Below are 20271 nucleotides of genomic sequence, written 5' to 3' on the forward strand. Positions count from 1 at the left end.
AGGAGCAGATTAACAAGTCTTGTCACCAGCTGGGGAAGGGAAGCTGGCAGGGCAGAGACAGCATTCATTTATCGGTCCGTGCCTAAGAAAACTCAGTGGCACCCAAGGATAGTTAATTCTGACACCCAGTTCCATACAGTCCAAGTGCCCTGATTTTGCCAGGATCACCACAGAAACACTGTAGCCCAGAAAGGCCCGGATCCCAGAGCGGATAACGCCACACACCAAGCGCCTCCGCCCTTTCCCTTAACCTGTCCTTATTCATCATTTGGCTTTCCCTGATCGCCACTGCAAGAAGCCCTCCTCCACATCCTTTGCTGCTTTTTGCACTCCCACTCACCCACCCTGCCCAGTGTGCACTTGTGTTTTGTTCCCCACGCCTCCACCTCCTGGGTCCTGTCAGTGTTTTGCATGGGTGGTGGCATTGCCATGGACACCAGGGGTGTTGGTGGGGGTGGGCAAAGAAGGCTGGGAGTGGGTGCACAAGTCCTTGGTCCTTTAAAGTGGGAAGCGCCAGAGTCTCATCTGTAGAAGTGCTTCCCACCTTCTTCATCCCCAGGTGTACAGAGACATCATCACCGTTGTTGTTGTTGTTGTTGTTGTTGTTGTTGTTGTTGTTGTTGTTGTTATCCACTGGCTCGGCTCAGCACCCTGTGTGGTTGAACTACCTGCACCATCCTAAATCTGTTGCTGGAGTGAAGGGGTGTATGTGCGGTGGAATGAAGTATTATTGATGTAGACTTGTTGTTGTTCAGTCGTGTCCGACTCTTCGTGTCCGACCGCATGGACCAGAGCACGCCAGGCACCCCTATCCTCCACTGCTTCCTGCAGGACAAAATAGGGATAGAATGTCCCTATTTTCATCTGAGGAATGTTGGGTGGTGTGCAATTCTTCCCTGAAGTGTTTTGCTGCTAAGTCCGCTTAGCAGAACTGGCCCAAGACATTTTGTCACCTGAGGTGAATGACAAAATGGCACTCCCCTCCCTGCCAGGGAGGGAGGATTGAGTAAAGATCTACATCAGGAATAAGGGGGGTGGGGAATAAAGATCTATGTCCAGCTCTGCTGCCCCTGTGGACCCTGCCACCTAAGGTGATCAGCTAACCTTGCCATATAGATGGAGCAGCTCTACTACTCAGCTCCTTTGTCAGGCAGACTGGCAGCAGCCCAGATACTACATGACAAGAAATAATGAGAAAGAGATTTGTTGGGAGCTGCCTTCATGCATTGGCTTAGCAAGAGGCTTTAGAAGTTTGCCTTGTTGCATATTTCAAGAGAGAAGGTGGGAAAAGGTAGCTATACCAGCAAAGCCATTGTTTTGTACCTTTCTTTCTGGGTGACCTTTGGACAGAGCAGAGTTTCTGGCTCTTCCTGTTATGCTCAGCTATAGCTCTTATACTTTGCAGCTAGTGTGGGTGGGTCCTAAAGTCCACTTTAACCCTTCCACTTCGAGAAAGACAACTATGATGCAGGGCTGAACAAAAGTTGCCTTGGCTGTGGCCCAAACGTAGCCCTGGAGCCTTCTCCTGCACCTCACCCCAAATTATGTTAGGAAACATAGCATATTGAATTACATGGAATAGCAACATAATAAATGTATTGTTTAGTTTAGTATTATTTAATGAGGATAAATGCTAGGTCATTAGATAGGCAAACCTACTTTACTGAAATGCAAAAGGAATAGCTTACAATATTAGGAAATTGCAAATCATAGTAAGTTCTAATCATGTTTTTACAGTTACTAAAATTTAAAAATTATCAAATATTTGCAGAATTCAAAAAATCATTTATTACTGCAATCAACCATTTCATACTTAAACAGTTAACCTACTTGAATTATTTGTTCCTTGCATTCATTTTGATAATTTTAACAAATCCACAAAAAAGATTTGGGTAGTAAGATTTGCTTTTAGAGGAGAGCTTAATAACGTGGTTTAACTTTTCTTACGTAAATAATATTGTGTGTATATGTAACAATATTAGAGTAATTAAGGTAAAATAATCTGTGAGAAATGTGAAGGTAAGTATATTAGTTGTATGAGGGTAAATGCTAGGTTGGGAGGGGGAGAGAGTAAGCTTGGAATGATTGGTGATTGGATGAGTGTTTGAAAGGAAGTTTAAATACTGGTGGGTTTGAGTTTGGAGTTAGAACTGCAGGTGGAGTGAGAGTTGTATGTAGTTGTGGAGTGTGTGTGTTTTGGAGGGTAGTAGTAGAGTTGGTTTGATACAGCAGGGTCAATATTGTTATTAGCCATCAAAGTAAAAATAAGATCAGACAAAACTGAAACCATATTCTTCCATACATTAAATGATCATAAAGGCTTTTAATATTTCTGCTTTAATAAATTGATGGACTACATTAGAGGTGGGAAATATGCAGGTACAGAGTATCTGTTGTAGGAACAAAGGGAGTTTAGGAAATACCTGTCAGAAACCCAGCTCTGGGCCAAGGGAATGACAAAGTGGTATGGAGAGTTGAGGTGAAAATGTGGGTGGTGCCAGGAGCCACATTGCTGAGGGTACATGTGTGGCATGACAGGGGGCACCAAGCTGGCAAAGCCTTCTCAGGCAATGCTTTACAACTTTTGCTTGTATGTTCACCTGATTAAACCCGTATGGGAATACAAGTCTACATAACAGTTGTGCAAATTTGCATAAATTTCCCAGGCTATTACATAAATTTGGAGTGAAATTGGCAATTTGAGGCTCCACTATCAATCTACCATAATCTAGTAAAGGTGCAGAGAAATTACTTCCAAGGGCAGTGCCGATGCGTGAATCACTAACAGAGAACCAAGTCAAAACCATAGATCAGTCAAGAATACTGAACGGAGAAACCATACACATACCCTCCAACATTTCTCTGATGAAAATAGGGACGTCCAAAAGCTTTTACAGCTATCTATGGCCTGTCTAGTTTACTCCAGCAGCTATTGCCTTCTCTGTGGTTTGGCTCTGCTCTCTAAGAGCCCATCCATACTGCCACTTAATGTGTCCAGTTGTACCATCAACAATTTTGCATGAATCATATGATGTTCTTACTGAAAGACTGACATTTTATGTTTTTCCTCTTCTCAAATCCAGTTTTTCACTACTTGTTAAAAATGTGAAAAGCTTTTAAAAATCAAATGATTCTTGGGTAGGCACATACCCTGCTGCTCTTTGTTGTTTATCCCAGTTTTTCCCATCTTGAAACTCCTCCAAGCACTTAACCACATTCCCCACTCTCACCCATTCTAAATTTGATCTGCCTAATTATTTTTTTTAATGGCACTGCTGTTCCTATCAGTTACCAAGAGAAGCCCCTCCCATTTACTGTTTTATTTCGTGGGGGAAGAGGGTTGCTGGTTTTTGCAGCTTGTTTTGCATAACTCTGTAAATCTGTTTATATGTTGTTTAATATAAATATACATATATTTAGCCTAGAAGTGAACAACTATACTGGTAAATATAGGGGCTGTTTTCTGGCATTCTGATGTGTTTCACTTTCTCCTTTTTTCCAGCTGCTGGCATGGTTGCCACTTTTTTTCTTACCTGTGGCACACAATAACTCCTGCCCATTGCCACACTAGTCCTTATTCACCTGATTCCTGATCCCAGTGGGCATAAAGGAAATAGTATGCATAATCTGCATTGTTTTAACAGAACAAATGATCTGTCTTTCTTGCAAACAGAGCCTCATTCACAGATACTGTCATTCAAGTACTCAAAGCAAAGTGCTTGCACTCCATGAAAAAATGCAGTATGTTTGCTTTGTGTGCGTGTGTGTGTTCCTCTCTAATTGATAAACACAGAGCATTAACAAATCAGATAGGTATGGAAGCACCAGCGGCAGAGGAAGCCGCTCAGGCGCCTGGTGCAGTTTGCCCAGGGGTGGGACGAGCTGCCCATAGGGGCGGGGTGCACCGTGGGGACTCTGGAGTCTCCCTGCCTCCTCCCACTCAACTGCCCTACAGCTGAGAGGGAGGCAGCGGGCGGACCCTTTGGGCAGGGTGGAGCCTGTGTGCGCCCAAGCCACTGTGTCACTCCCAGGAGAGATGTGTGGCTTGGGCGCGCTGCAGGCCCTGCGGTGAGTGCCGCCCAACATTTTGTCACCCCCTCAGTGGTGACATCCCGGGCGGTCCACACCCACCGCAGCCCCCTTCCTCTGCCTCTGGGAAGCACAAAAGGTTATGGAGAACAAAATGGGTTTAGAAGAATGTGGATTTTTAGTTGTGGTATGGATGAGCCCTAAGAATCAACTCTATCCCTTTAACCCCTCCCTTTCCAAATATAATTGCCTTTACATGCACTTCTCAGTCTTGTTGCATCTGTACGGGATTCCAAATAATCATATGGGTAGTTACTCTCATAGCTGTCAACCTTCCCTTTTTTTGCAGGAAATTCCCCTATCAGTACTATAGTCTATAGTATAGTACTGATAGGGGAATTTCCCACAAAAAATGGGAAGGTTGGCAGCTATGGTTACTCTTATTTCAACACTAATGTTGAGACAGAGTTCACCACCACCCCTGAGGGCACCAAGTTAGCTTAGAGGGCACAGGTCAGGCAGAATGGCTCACATAGCTTTGTTTACTTGCTACCTCCCTCTGCCAAACGGCTGGGCCCAGCCCCTGAGGGAAGAACATAGGAAGGAAGCTGCGGTATACTGTGTCAGACCATTGGTCCATCATGCTGAGTATTGTCCACACTGACTGGCAGAGGCTCTCTGGATTTTCAGACAAGGGGCATTCCTATGATTCTATATTCTTGGAGGAATCAGGGTTGACCACAGAACCTTCTGCATGCAAAGCAGAGGCTCTGCCGCTGAGCTGTTACAGCACTTCTCCAAATATCTGCATTAGATATAGCAAATCTAGCTGTGACCCTTCAAATGCTTTGGTGGGGGAAGAGGAAGACTGCCCCATTGACTGGTTTAGCCTTCACATGCCATAGTCCACCAAAATAACCCTTTCCAAACATTTGAGGCTGGGGAAAAGGAGACTATCTACACAGCCAGACAATGTTATTTGGATTCCAGCAATCTCAGAGAATAGTTGTTATTCTGCTTTTTGCTTCAAGCAGAACAGCAACCACTGGCTGTTGTTAGGTCACCCACATCTGGAAGCATCCATAACATGTGTGCAGTGGAGGTAAACTAGCACCCTTGATGCCTATATCTTGAAAGTGTGAATAAGTGAGTTAACAGATGACTTGCACTGTTAAAAAGAAATACAAGCAAATGAGACTGCAAAAGTCACTAGAAATTAACCTCATTACACAGAGTAGTTCAAAGGAAGGCTAGATGGTGAGAGTTTCAGCTGAAGATGTATTTTTTAAAGAAGTAGAAGAAAAAAAGCATGTATTCTCAGGTGTTTATGTTGCCTCTGGTAGTGAGGGGTTCCTTCTGCTGTGCAGACAAGCAGGTTGTTTGGTGTTTTACCAGGGAAGGACTTTCCCATCTAAGTTCACAAATGTGCCATGGTCTTTCTCAGAGAGAGAGGGAATGGTGTTCAGGATTTCTCGCACACTGTAGTCCACAGTCAGTGGGGGCTGCCCCTGGAAAGAGAATAGGAAAAGTGACACAACGACTTGGAGTTAAACAGGAAAAAGATGTTATTTTACAAACAAAATTGGTAAAACTGGTCTGTCAGAATTCTTTCAATAATAATAATAATAATAATAATAATAATAATAATAATAATAATAATAATATAGTGCCGAGTTGGTTAGGAAAGTAAAAGGAGTGGATGGATTTTTAAATAGAAGTTTAAAACACCCACCCACAGTAAGGAAGCAAATTCCAGAAGCACAAAAAACTTTTAAAGGCAGCACAGACCTTATTGTTTTGCAATTGTCTATACAGTCATACCTCTGGTTGCGTTTGCTGTGGGTTGCGTTCGGCATGGGTTACGAACACGCCAAACCCGGAAGTACCAGAACGGGTCACTTCCAGGGTTGGCGCATTGCGCGTGCACAGAAGTGCGAAATCGCACTTTGCGCATGCGCAGAAGCACCGAATCGCACCACGCAATGCGCAGACGAGGCGCTTCAGGTTGCATGCTGCTCATGTTGTGAACGGGGCTCTGGAATGGATCCCGTTCGCAACCAGAGGTACCACTGTATGTGTCAGGTCACATGCTGACAGTTTCTAGGAGCCACAGGTGAGAGTTTAGTGCAGGGTGGGGAGCAAAGGTGGGCAAACTAGTCCAGAAGGAGTATGACATGTCCCCCACCAGAGGTACTGTTGTTGTTGTTGTTGTTTAGTCGTTTAGTCATGTCCAACACTTCGTGACCCCATGGACCAAAGCACGCCAGGCACTCCTGTCTTCCACTGCCTCCTGCAGTTTAGTCAAACTCATGTTGGTAGCTTTGAGAACGCTGTCCAACCATCTCGTCCTCTGTCGTCCCCATTTCCTTGTGCCCCAATCTTTCCCAACATCAGGGTCTTTTCCAGGGAGTCTTCTCTTCTCATGAGGTGGCCAAAGTATTGGAGCCTCAGCTTCAGGATCTGTCCTTCAAGTGAGCACTCAGGGCTGATTTCCTTCAGAATGGATAGGTTTGATCTTCTTGCAGTACCATAATTCAAAAGCACCAATTCGTCAGCGATCAGCCTTCTTTATGGTCCAGCTCTCACTTCCATACATCACTACTGGGAAAACCATGGCTTTAACTATACAGACCTTTGTCAGCAAGGTGATGTCTCTGCTTTTTAAGATGCTGTCTAGGTTTGTCATTGCTTTCCTCCCAAGAAGCAAACGGCTTTTAATTTCGTGACTGCTGTCACCATCTGCAGTGATCATGGAACCCAAGAAAGTAAAATCTCTCACTGCCTCCATTTCTTCCCCTTCTATTTGCCAGGAGGTGATGGGACCAGTGGCCATGATCTTAGTTTTTTGATGTTGAGCTTCAGACCATATTTTGCGCTCTTCTCTTTCACCTCATTAAAAGGTTCTTTAATTCCTCCTCACTTTCTGCCATCAAGGTTGTGTCATCAGCATATCTGAGGGTGTTGATATTTCTTCCGGCAATCTTAATTCTGGCTTGGGACTGCAGCCTTTCGCATGATGAATTCTGCGTATAAGTTAAATAAGCAGGGAGACAATATACAGCCTTGTCATACTCCTTTCCCAATTTTGAACAAATCAGTTATTCCATATCCAGTTCTAACTGTAGCTTCTTGTCCCACATAGAGATTTCTCAGGAGACAGATGAGGTGATCCGGCACTCCCATTTTTTTAAAGAACTTGCCATAGTTTGCTGTGATCAACACAGTCAAATGCTTTTGCATAGTGAATGAATCAGAAGTAGATGTTTTTCTGGAACTCTCTAGCTTTCTCCATAATCCAGCACATGTTTGCAATTTGGTCTATGGTTCCTCTGCCCCTTCGAAATCCAGCTTGCACTTCTGGGAGTTCTCGGTCCACATACTGCTTAAACCTGCCTTATAGAATTTTAAGCATAACCTTGCTAGCGTGTGAAATGAGCGCAATTGTGCAGTAGTTGGAGCATTCTTTGGCACTGCCCTTCTTTGGGATTGGGATGTAGACTGATCTTCTCCAATCCTCTGGCCACTGCTGAGTTTTCCAAACTTGCTGGCATATTGAGTGTAGCACCTTTACAGCATCATCTTTTAAAATTTTAAATAGTTTAGCTGGAATATCATCACTTTCACTGGCCTTGTTATTAGCAGTGCTTTCTAAGGCCCATTTGACTTCACTCTCCAGGATGTCTGCAGGTACTACTCCTCCCCATACATGAATCACCTACCAGTTTATTTCCCATGTCTGTCTGTAACCACCCAGGATGCAATGTAATGCACAGGATGTTGTCCTTGGCATATCCCAGGGACTGGCACCTGGTGAGCATGTTCAGAGCAGCCTAGGAGAGAGACAAAGCAAAAGCAGGTAGAAATTCAATTCTGTTTCCATTTTGATGAGAAGCTACTCAAACCAGTACACAAACTGAAATACAACAATCTCTATTCGAAATGTACACTTCTCTAAATTTTGTGGCTCCGTTCTCGAACCAATATGTACAAGAAAGCATATAGCATACATAGAAAAGTGCACATAAAATTCTTATATTTGTAAAAATAACATACAAACATGGGTATCAGTGAAAACTGCATCAAAAATGTCTCTATTAAGATAAATTTGGACTGATATTTTCATGAGGATTTTTAATACGAAAAATCACATTACAGCAGAAAGGAAGATGATTGAATTTAAGGCTGAGAAAATGAGAAGCTGTGAGAAACCAGAAATTAGGGGCTTATGCCCATTCCTAATTATGTATACTTTTTTAAAAAATATATAAATTATTTATACTCTTTTTCAAATATAACTATTTAATTATATCAGTTTGTTTTAAAAGTATGCTATCAGTATCTTAAATAAATGTTATATATTTATTTTAAAATCTATTATTTTATGTAATGTGCTTAGAGATTTTTTTTAAATCTATCAATCTATATTCTGTTAAATTAAATAAATAGGCCAGCATGCACTAACTCTTAACAGATGGAAGTGTCTGAATGTTACAAACAAAAATGGGTATGGTCAAGATGTTGGAAAAATGCTCTGGGGCAGACAGCGGACTCCCCAAGACTCCGGAGCGTCCTCCCAGTGGCCCTCTCTGGCTGGAACATCCCTTCAGTCCAGAGCGCCAGTAATCTGCAACCCTTTCCTTATGAAAAGAGCACACAGATATTCTAGCATCAGGCAGCAAGAAGAAAGACTCATCTGTAGCTCTAAACTACTTTATTTACAGTCTATATACAGAGACTCCATAATCACGTTTGAGTTCTCCGAATAAGAGTACAAATTGCGACATGGCAGAAGCGAAACTAAATGATACAATAACAACACTTAGGCGGAAGTGATAAGACAGACTTCCGTTCCCACACTCTCTTAGACACTCATGTGATTTACACTAATCAGAACAGTCCTGCTGAAGCAGCAGAGGATAAATAAAAATCCCAACACAAGATAGGATGGATTTTCTAAGAACCTTTTCAGCACCCTAAGGTGAAATTAACCGAGAGTTACTCTCAAACTTTCGATTGCAGAGCCAACAACTGTTATCTCCATACCTTGCTACAACGGTAACCAATGACTTGCCCTTCACTCCATACAAGGACATTTTTAATGGAACCAGCTTCACTGGATACATTGATAATGGCAGCTTTGCTGCAGCTCATCCCTTTCTGGGGGCTTTCCTGAGATGCCTTCTTCAGCAAGGGCAAGAATGCCTGGAGGAGTGGAGGGAATAATGAATGTGGATTATTATTAATTTATAAATCACCTTTTCCATCATCTAAAGGCAATTGACAAACATACCAGGAAAACAGATAAAATTGTTTTCAAACAGTTCCTCCCCGCCAAACCAGCAAAAGACAGGTTTAAAACAAATAAAAAATGGATACCTAAGAAAGAGACTTCTGTTGTGATATTCAATTATTGACTCATGCTTGCATGCATGAAAGAGCCCTGAGCACAAGTTGCCAGTGGGTATGGCTTAACAGGCATCCAGCAGCCTTGCTTCCCTCCCTTTCTCTCTCTCCTGCTTCCTGGAACAAAGAGCCATGTGGCTATGGCTCCTGGGTGCAAGAAAAATAAAGTGGATTCAATTAGCCCTCATCCAGCTTATCACTGCATCCAGACCCTGGTCCAGGACCTGCTCCACCATTCTTGATTCTGAAGTTACAGACAAATAGAGCTGGACCTTGTGTGAGATCTCCATATGGCCACACCCAAAGGTTTCATATGGATGTTAAATAACTCTGGAGACATGTAGTGTCCTGCAACATTCCATAGCTCAAGAGTAATGAGATAAGACTGCAACTACAGCAGAATAGTGCTGCTGGTACCAATCTCCCATAGACTGTCTATGGTCATGAGAGATCAAGCAGGAGCAGCAGGGTTGCCCTCTCTCTGTCCCTCTACTGATAACCAAGGCTGATTCAGTCCCAAATCAATTTCTGAACCTGGATTGGAGTGGGTCTAGATAGTTATATACAGCCTTAGCCTCAGTGAGAAGGTCAGTGTATCTCCTCTCCAGTTCAACGTTCTCACTGTGAGGACAAACATAAGCCCAGGAGTTACCTGCAGTGGCAGGCCAAAGTTCTCTTGCAGCTCACCCAGACAGAGGCTACCGGTACATCTGTTCATCAGGTGCAAACTTCTCTCATCACTTTACTTCCATAACCGCAAATACAACATCTGTTAAATTTTGGTGTGTCGTGCAGCTATAAAAAGTTCCTGCTGTTCATATGTTCAAAAGGCACACCGACCCATCACCCCAACAACCAGAAAGCAACGACATCATGACCTTCCAAAGTCAAGGGCTCTGCAACATGCCAAAAAGCTTATGCAACAAAGAGACAAAGAGTCTTACCTGAGTCACCAACATGCTACCAATCACATTGGTTTTGTATACCTCAGCCATACTGTCTGGTGTCTCTGTTTCCAGAGTGCTTAGCTTTAAAATCCCAGCATTGTTTATCAGAAGATTTAGCCCAGCTCCCTTCAACCACTCTGTGACTCGGGTTGCAGCAGCCTTGACACTAGATGGCTCGGAAGTATCTACAGTAGCAAAAATATTTTAAAGGAAATGAAAGTGAATGAAGATCTAACCCTGCAGACCTCATCAGCACTGCTATTGCTCTGTACCTGCTCTCTTCTTGCTCTGGAAATCCAGAGGACTATGGATCAATTTACTTGGCACATTTTTATGCATACATGCCATATATATAATGTATAGCAGATAAAATGCACGCAATGGATAAGCACATGTTTGACAGAACTGTACAGGTATTCCACAGAGAAGGCAGCAAGGTGTCATGAGCTCTGCAGCACCTTGGGTTCGAGCTTGGGACAGCAAGCCCTGACACAAGGGGAAGAATAAAAATTGGAGGGGCTGAATTGTGGGATCCTGGGTTAGAGGAGGGGAGATTTCCCCTTTCCACCCCAGTGTCATCTGCTTCAGAAGGGGAAGCAGGGGAGATGGATCTCCAACCTGACCTTGGTTCCCAGTTGAGGCTGGGGAGGGTTGTGAGCCACCAAAGATAGAGGAAGCAGCAGTTGAACCAGAGCATGCAGTCTTGTTACCTAGAACCAGGTGCCACCTTTGTAGACAGGAGCATACTCACCCTGCCCAATGAATCACATGATTGCAAACCCAACATTCCATCAAGGCAAGTAAGTCTCATGAGTAAATGCACCACACTTAGTCTTTAAAAGCTTGGCAGGTGGGGCATGGAAACTTGTTGGGACATCTCCAATTCTGTCGAATTCTGAATTTATTTATTTGTTCCTGAACTTCTGAATCATGACTCCCGAGTAATTTTTCTGCTGCTGAGCCTGCACCATTATTTGTCTGAATAAAGGTATTTCTTACTTTTAAGTAACAACTTCTGTCTGCATGTTGGGCAGAAATAGTACCACAGATAGCTCTAGGTGACCTACTTGCTCAGATGAAGGTTAGGACCAGACTGAAACCTTTTAAATCTTGACCTCCAGACTACCTTTTCTAGCCTCCACCCCATTGTGAACAACTTCAGAGCCTTAAAGGGCTATCCTTCTGACCTGAAGATGGACACTTCTCTTGAGTTCCATCGCCTTTCCTTCCTCCTGGTGCACTGCTGGACCAACAAAGTGTCGTGGGAGGCATTTGACTCATCAGACTCAGAGGAAGACACTCATAAGTGCCCTGGCTTTAGTCACAACGCTCCCCTGGTCCCCAACAAGCCCCTCAAGTCTTGAACTTTGTCTAGTTCCTTAGCTGGTATCTTTGCAGCCTCCCAACCTGTGTCTGGCTTACTACTAGATTCAGGGGTCACGGCATTAGCAGTGTTTTTATAGGCGTTGCTATACTTGTGAAGGTCCCAGCTCCTGCCCACCTAGCAGTTTGAAAGAACGTCAAAGTGCAAGTAGATAAATAGGTACTGCTCCGGCGGGAAGGTGAACGGCATTTCCGTGTGCTGCTCTGGTTCACCAGAAGCGGCTTTGTCATGCTGGCCACCCGGAAGCTGTAAGCCGGCTCCCTCAGCCATTAACGCGAGTTGAGCGCCACAACCCCAGAGTCGGACACGACTGGACCTAATGGTCAGGGGTCCCTTTACCTTTTATACTTGTGAAAGTGAAAACGGTTTCATTTCCCTGCTTTTCCATTGTTATTCACTTTTAACTGACACACAACATTCCACAACTACAGCCCTCACTGGGTGATTGGGCTTTCCCCTTTTTTATATAATTTTTTTAAAAAATTGTTTTTCTGAGAAGCTCTCAATGTTGGATTGAGAATGCTCAAGGCCAGGCTTTGACTATACAGTTGCCAGTACTCACTGCCTATGTTTGTTCTATTACATTGCCTATTTACTCACTATGCATGCCAATTGCTGCAACATACTGAATTTATACCAAATAGAAGAAGAACAACATTCTCTCTCTCTCTCTCTCTCTCTCTCTTATCTACCTGGCAGAATATTAGCTTTTTTGCTTTGGTCCTGGATCCAACATTTTTTTCGAGTTTTTATATTCTAAAGTTGTTTTGAGAAGGCATTTACTGTGGCATTAGAACTCCTCATAATGTACATGCAATTTTTTCCTGCAGTTTCCACATGACACATTGTTGGCATCAGAATGCCAGTCTGTATCTCCCACCTCCCCCTGCTACTACCCAATTTAGTCTAGATTTTCTCCTTTCTGTGGAAAATCCAAGTAGTTAAGCAAGCAAGCAAGCAAACCATACTTATTTCAGCCAACAACCTGTTTGTGACATCTAAATGACTTTGCATTTGCAGTATTGAGCCCCCATTTGGAAGCTCCCTAAGTGAGCACTAGAGAAACAATGCACATGTAACCTGCAAAATACCTTGAATGAGATGGCCTTGAATTCTAGCTATTGTAGACAGTAATTTAGGATGAGGGAATTTAAGATGGGGTGGGGTGGAGAGAGCAGGCACTTACCCAGTGCAAGAATCTCTACTCCCTGGTGCTTAGCAGCCAAATTCTTCAATTCCTGAAATAAAAAAAAAGGAGAGAGAGAATAGAACTTCAAATCCTGCATAAGGGATTATTTGAGACAGGATAGGAAGAGGAGGGTGCTTTCCCACTAGACATTCATGTTGTTACCATGTTTCTTCCTTCTGTGTGACAGCAAAGAACAGATATTTGGGGCTCAAACCCAAAGTCACGATAAACCACAGGAGCAACTGGACCAGTAAGAGTAATTCAATAAATGGTTGATTGTCATATCAGATTTATTTATTTATCCCCAGTCATTAGATCATTATAAAACAAAGTTTAACAGTAAGGCAAGGTAGCAGAAATAGAAATAGTGAGCTTGGAAGCAAATAAACTACAAAATAAACACACTTTAGAATGCTGAATTTCCTGGACAAATCACAACATGCCCCTATAACAAAGGAAAGGTTTCTCCTCTTTACAAACAGTGAAAGGAAGTATAAAAAGGAATGAAATAGTATGAATTTATGCAAATCTGAACAGAGGCATGTATAACCAGAATGTAAAAAGCCTAAAACTAACTTAGAATTCTGAATCCCTCTCACACAACTTTTCTTAAGAAATCATTTTCTTCTGTCATCAATTATTGCAGATAGAAAATACAATTTTCACAGTTGCATGTTGATCCTCGGATGAAGGACAGTATAGAAATTTAATGTTTAGTAACGGTTACCAACTGTTGGTGAAAGAGTGCACCAAATAATACCAACAACCTTTTTAAGGACAATTACATTAGAGTATGGAAGGACATTAAGAAAGATCTTGAAGTTTGGAACAGACTAAACCTATCCCTCCTTGGTAAAATCGCAGCTATCAAAATGAACATCCTCCCTAAAATGTTATTCTTGTTCCAAATGATTCCAATTCTTGGAACATGTACAAACATCTTTAAACAGTGGAAGAAAGACCTGACAAGATTTATTTGGAACCATAAACCCCCGAGAATCAAATATAAACTTCTGATTGACATAAAAAGCAGAGGTGGCCTGGCATTGCCGGACCTAGAACTTTATCATGAAGCGGCAGGCTTCATGTGGTTAAAGGAATGGATTGTATTGGAAAATCACGAGTTGCTCGATCTAGAGGGATTTGAAAATAAATTTGCCTGGCATGCGTACCTGGTAGAGGATAAAATAAAAGCACATAAGGGGTTTAATAATCATATTATCAAAAAATCTTTATTAAAAATTTGGGAAAAACACAAGAGATTATTGGAACCTAAGACACCTAAATGGGTCTCTCCGATCGAAATAATTACAGTCAAAAAAAGAAATTCAAATGGAAACTGGGGTAAATATAAAGATTTGATAGAAGAAAAAGATGGCAAATTAAAACTAAAAGACTATAACGAGATCAAACATTTCCTAACAGGGTGGATTCAATATCATCAAATAAACAGTAAATTCAACCAAGATAAGATACAAAAAGGGTTCCTAAACGAATCTTCTCTACTAGAAAAACATCTATTACATATTAGAAGCAAAGTAATATCTAGCATGTATAACATCTTACTGGAGTGGGAGGTAAAAGACGAGATGGTTAAAGAAACTATGATCAAATGGGCGAAGGACTTGGGGAAAACAATAGAATTCGAAAAGTGGGAGAGATTGTGGGGAAAGGTATGGAAATTTACAGCGGCAGAGGGGATCAGGGAAAATATGATCAAGATGTTCTATAGGTGGTATATGACACCAAGTAAAATACATAAAATGTATAAATCTAAAAGCAACTCTTGTTGGAGATGTCACAAGGATGAGGGGACCTTTGTACACATGTGGTGGCATTGCGAGAAGATTCAAAAATTCTGGACCCAGGTACTAGAAGAAATTAAAAAAATGATGAAATACAATATAAAAAAGAATCCGGAACTGTTTTTGTTGGGAATTATAGATGGAGAAATAAAAAAACAAGACGAAAAATTATTTCACTATGCTACTGCTGCGGCCAGAACTTTAATAGGCCAATATTGGAAAAAGGAGGAAACACCAGAAATCAAAGAATGGCAAGAAAAATTATTTAACTATATCGATCTGGCCAAACTAACGGACAAAATTAGAGGATGCAGTGACCAAAATTTCCAACAAGACTGGGGAAAGTTTGGAGAATACTTTAAAAAGCAATGCCCCACGGTGAAATGCTGGCTCCATTTCTAGATATTCTGTATCTTGAACAAAGAAGTAATTAGAAGAAAGGAAAGAAAGAAGAATGAAATAGAAATGGGAGTATAAGATTTTAGAGTGGTAAAAGGAGTGTCAGAATGAGCACCAGGATCAGGACAAGTGGAAGCTTTGAAGAAGGAGGTAGTAAATAAGAAGAGATATAAATAGACAGAAGAAATAAGATAAGGATATGTACTGCTAAAGGGTAATAGAAATTAAGGTAAAGGATATGTTTTCCTTGAAGTTGGAATGCACTACTTTATCTTTTTTGTTATAGACAATGTATTGCGAAGGGAATTTTTATTTTTATTTTTTATTTTTTCTTTATGTAAGATATAACCAAACTTGCTTTGTAAATTTCTATTTTCTTTTTCTTTTTTCTGTTGAGGCTGAAAGGATGTGTATTTTTTATTGAATGCATATTTTATTGATTGTTTGTCTGAATTTACGTAATAAAGTTTATTTAAAAAAAAAAAGAAAGAAAGAAAGAGTGCACCTTTGTGGATGAAGTGAAACCCTTGGAGAGTTACAGCGCCTGCTGTGGCTGTAGAGACCGATATGGGAGAGACATGTTTTGTTGCAGCTGAGGCAGATCAAGGCATCATGTTTTGCTGATGCAGGTGTACCATGAACGTTTCTTCTTTCTGCATTCCTCTCAGCAGCCGTTCCTCCTCTGGTCACTGCAGTAGCTACACAACCTGACTGTCTCCAAGGGATTCTCACACAGCAGGATTGATGTTGTTGGGATTTTGTATACATGCTCTATACAGCTTCCCACAGAAGCAATTAAGGAGTTGGGCGAAGGCCAGGAAGACCAAGCAGAGGGAGTTATTCTGCCTAGTGAAATGGGAGCCCTGGCTATAACTCTGCTATTGGACGAGGTCACCCATATAGGCATGGTGACTCATTACTTTCTTGTGAGTGGTCAGTGGTTGGTTCGTAGTTAGTTTTGTTGGAGTTTGTTCAGAGAGAGAGTTAAGATCCATGTCTGTATCTTGTATATAGTAACTTGCAGTGCTGTCAAGTATCCCGTTTTCCCCGGGAATCTCCCTTATTTCAAGCAGTTTCCCGCTGCTATCCCTTATTTTTTATATCCCTTTAATTTCCCGTTTTTTCAAAGGAAGCAGCTCCTCTCCCTCCCCCTGCTGGCCAGGGACTGGGAAGACCTTGCCTCCTTGCAGCCTCAAAGCAAGCAGGAGCCATTTCCCGCGCTTACAGGCATTGTAGCCCACGGGCAGCGTTTCCAAAATACAGTAAGCCTACTGCGCGCGTTCACACCAGTGTTGCCCACTTTTGCTTCTGGCTCCGCCCACCACTGCCATGTCCCTGGGATAGGTGAGGCTGTTGATCCCTTATTTTCAAATCCGAAACTTGACAGCTATGGTAACTTGTGAATCTGCTGTAAATAATAAACCTCTGTAGTAAACAAGTTACTAGTGAGCAGCATCTTGTTCCTGCTGCATCCTGCCAGATTGTAACCGAATGCTTCTGGACAGTCTGCGTAAGCTCTGCAATATTCAACAAATGTTGCCATCCTTCATGTCACTTTTGCAGACAATTCTGTTATGCAGAGTTGATCTGCCAACGGGCCAATGGGCTTCATATTTTTTTAAGCAATATTTATCACCTATACCAATGCTAACAATTTGCAACACTCCCTAAGTGCACCAGTGCAGTAGTTATGGAATTCATGACAGCATGATATATGGATCATTTAATGGTCTTAAGTTTTTCTTGTCACAAACAGCATGTACTCAGTCATTTGGCAGGGTAGCACTGTTGTCTTTCCCCATTTTATTGGTCAACTTTCTTGTTTTCCTTAAGCTACTTATATACAAACTTATATAATATAAAAAAATTGTTTAGCAATCTCCAAACTCAAACTTTTTGCATACAGTTCTGAGAAATCAGATTTCACCACTAGAGATAAAACAAACCTTGCCCAAGAGAACCACAAGTCTTTACCCAATATAATTTGTGGCTTCTATCCTCTAGCAGTTAGGCATAGAGGAAGAACTCAGCTCACTTGCCTGCTTGCAATTTCTTCTTGCCTTTGGCTACCAAGCATGTGCTTATATATGACTAAGTAACCCAGATGAAAAACAGTGTTATTCTCTAATATATGAACAGAGAAAGAGCTTCCATTTAAGAGGGTCCAAGTATGATTTTCAGAAAAGATCGCAAGGAACACTTGCTTCTGGTTGCATGCAGCTTTGTTTCTCCGCCAAAAAATCATTTGCAAACCACTTCTTTCTCTAACTTAAAAGAACAAACTATTGCAACCAAGAGATTAAAAATTAACTTGTTTCATTTGAGCCAAGCAACAGGAAAGTAGAAAACAACATATTTGCAATCGTTTCTCATTTCTGCATTTCTATTTGCAATGCTACTCTGCTGTTTACAGCAAAAGAGGGGGTTATGGCTTTTTGTGAAAGCCCTAGGAACACTGCCTAGCAAGGAGCTGGAGAAAGAGGGCTTCTTGCTTAGCTGGGGAGAGGCACTCCCCAGATGAAAAACAGAGTGTTATACTTTAATATATGGACTCACAAATCAGTTTCCTAGCACTCTTGTTTCAATACAAATTATTATGTTTAGCGATATTCTAATCCTAAGCACTTTGACCCAGAAAAAAATAATCACTCTGCACAATGTAATTGACTCCTTAGTAATATTCATCCCATGGTATGTATTGTTATCTCCAGCACTCACCAGGATATTTACTTCTCTGTTTAAATGCTCTTCAGGTGGGAGTAATTAACTTCTTTCCAGCTTTTCATTCCTAGCTCTGCAAGGGAAAATTTCAGCAAAGGGACCCCAAAAGGGGTAACAATCTGTGCTTGAGCCGACATACAAACTCTCTCCAAGCCACTTAACCTACCCCAGGAATGTGGAACTTAAAAAGCCTCGTGAGACACCTCTACTGGCCAGTGCACAATCTCCTTGACATCAAGGGAAACCCACCCTAAGTTCCACTCTGGAGCTCACCTGGGCACGTGGTCCCTCTGGGTCCCGGCAGGTGGCAAAGACCCATTCTGGCCGGTTACTTTTCCCAACCAGCTGTTTGACCAGCTCAAAGCCAATACCCCGATTGGACCCAGTCACCAGGACACTGCGTGCATTCAGCACAGCCATCTCTCTTCCTAGCCTGTGCCAAACTGACTAAGGTCTTCGCCAACCCAACCCGAAGGCTAAATCTAGCTCTCAGCTTCTCCAACCAGGATTATATAACTTTTCTTAGCTCTTGTATTGGTCCGTGTTCTGCATTTCGCAACAGTGCATTACATTTGAGACCGGAATGAAAAGGAGGAGGAGGAATGATGGAGATCATTCCCCATTTCTCCTGTAGCTGCCAGGGAAGAGGGAGGCAGTATTGAATTACAGCAGAACAGAACTTCCGGTTGGGCGCCATCCTGCTTAGTCGGGAGAAACCTCGGCTCCGAGGTTTCTCTGTCGCTGTGGGGGAAGGGGGAGTCGCAACTGTGCTGCGACCCCCCAGAAAAACTCCAGGAAGAGCGTCCTGGAGACATGAGATCCGGCGGGCACCCGGCACGCCACCCCTACTCTCCAGTAAGCCCTAGTAAGGGCTGCCGAGAGTGAGCGGGGTAGAAGGCGCGGGTGCTGTGGATCAAGCACTACCCTCGCAGCGAGAAGTAGCGGCTGCTGGCAGGAAAGAGCGCTCAATTTCCCTCTGTGGAAAGTCAGTTTCAATTGCAAGTTCACACTCTAACTAGCTAGACGTCTTAACCATTCTTGTTCTGCAGAAGAACGGCAGCAGTTTTTTAGGAGTGCTATTTTGCTGAAACATCTTTCAGCTTCTACCACAGTCACTAGCAGGATGCAAACAGATCCCTAGCAATATGCACAATTCCCATAAAATTAAGTGGCAGGGTTGCTTTTTGTGTGTGTGTAAATGTGGTGTGCAACCTTTGTATGTACTAGCACATACAAAGGTTGTGCACCACCACCCCAGTCTCTGCCGAACAGTAGCACATATCCAGAGGGTTCCAGGCATTTACCCAGGGCTGTGTTGCCACTGAGAATTCAAGACATGGCACAGACTGTTGTGTATTTAAGAAATATGGTTTATTTTACTCATATTTGCACTGGAAGCTTTCAGTGGAGGGAGCGCAGAGGTTACAGCATTTGCATCTCAAGAGGGGCTTGTTCCAAGACAGGGGACAGGGAGAGGGCAGAACTCCTCAATGCCTTCTTTGCCTCAGTCTTCTCCAAGAAAGAAAACAATGCCAGACCTGGAGAATATGGAGCAGATGATTCAGCTGGGGAAACACAGCCCAGAATAAGTAAGGAGGTAGTACAGGAATACTTGGCTAATTTAGATGTATTCAAGTCTCCAGGGCCAGATGAACTACATCCAAGAGTATTAAAAGAACTGGCAGAGGTGATTTCAGAACCACTGGCAGTAATCTTTGAGAATTCCTGGAGAAAAGGCAAAGTGCCAGCAGACTGGAGGAGGGCAAATGTTGTCCCTATTTTCAAAAAGGGGGAAAGAGAGGACCCAAACAATTACCGCCCAGTCAGCCTGACATCAATACCAGGAAAGATTCTAGAGCAGATCATTAAGCAAATGGTCTGTGAGCGCCTAGAAAGGAACACTGTGATAACTAAAAGTCAGCATGGGTTTCTGAAAAATAAGTCATGTCAGACTAACCTGATCTCATTTTTTGACAGAATTACAAGCCTGGTAGATGAAGGGAATGCTGTGGATATAGCCTATCTTGATTTCAGCAAGGCATTTGACAAGGTGCCCCATGATATTCTTGTAAAGAAGCTGGTAAAATGTGGGCTAGACAATGCTACCATTCAGTGGATTTGTAACTGGCTGACTGACCGAACCCAAAGGGTGCTCATCAATGGCTACTCTTCATCCTGGAGAGAAGTGACTAGTGGGGTGCCACAGGGTTCTGTCTTGGGCCCAGTCTTATTCAACATCTTCATCAATGACTTGGATGATGGGCTTGAGGGCATCCTGATCAAGTTTGCAGATGACACCAAATTGGGAGGGGTGGCTAATACCCCAGAGGACAGGATCACACTTCAAAATGACCTTAACAGATTAGACAACTGGGCCAAAGCAAACAAGATGAA

The 20271-nt window shown here is 42.6% G+C and overlaps 1 protein-coding gene across 1 annotated transcript; it reads right to left on the reverse strand.

Moving 5' to 3' along the window:
• Positions 1-5267: 5267 nt before the first annotated feature.
• On the reverse strand, positions 5268-18367 carry LOC117052150 (C-factor-like). The gene is made up of 6 exons (XM_033158921.1): positions 18151-18367; positions 12950-13001; positions 10377-10564; positions 9073-9231; positions 7749-7859; positions 5268-5537 (listed from the first exon to the last, which is right to left on the reverse strand). Exons 1-6 carry the CDS (start codon positions 18295-18297, stop codon positions 5418-5420), a joined length of 777 nt encoding a protein of 258 aa, XP_033014812.1. The 5' UTR covers positions 18298-18367; the 3' UTR covers positions 5268-5417.
• Positions 18368-20271: the final 1904 nt, after the last annotated feature.

This window comes from Lacerta agilis, chromosome 8, assembly GCF_009819535.1.
Source record: "Lacerta agilis isolate rLacAgi1 chromosome 8, rLacAgi1.pri, whole genome shotgun sequence".
Taxonomy (NCBI): Eukaryota; Metazoa; Chordata; class Lepidosauria; order Squamata; family Lacertidae; genus Lacerta; species Lacerta agilis.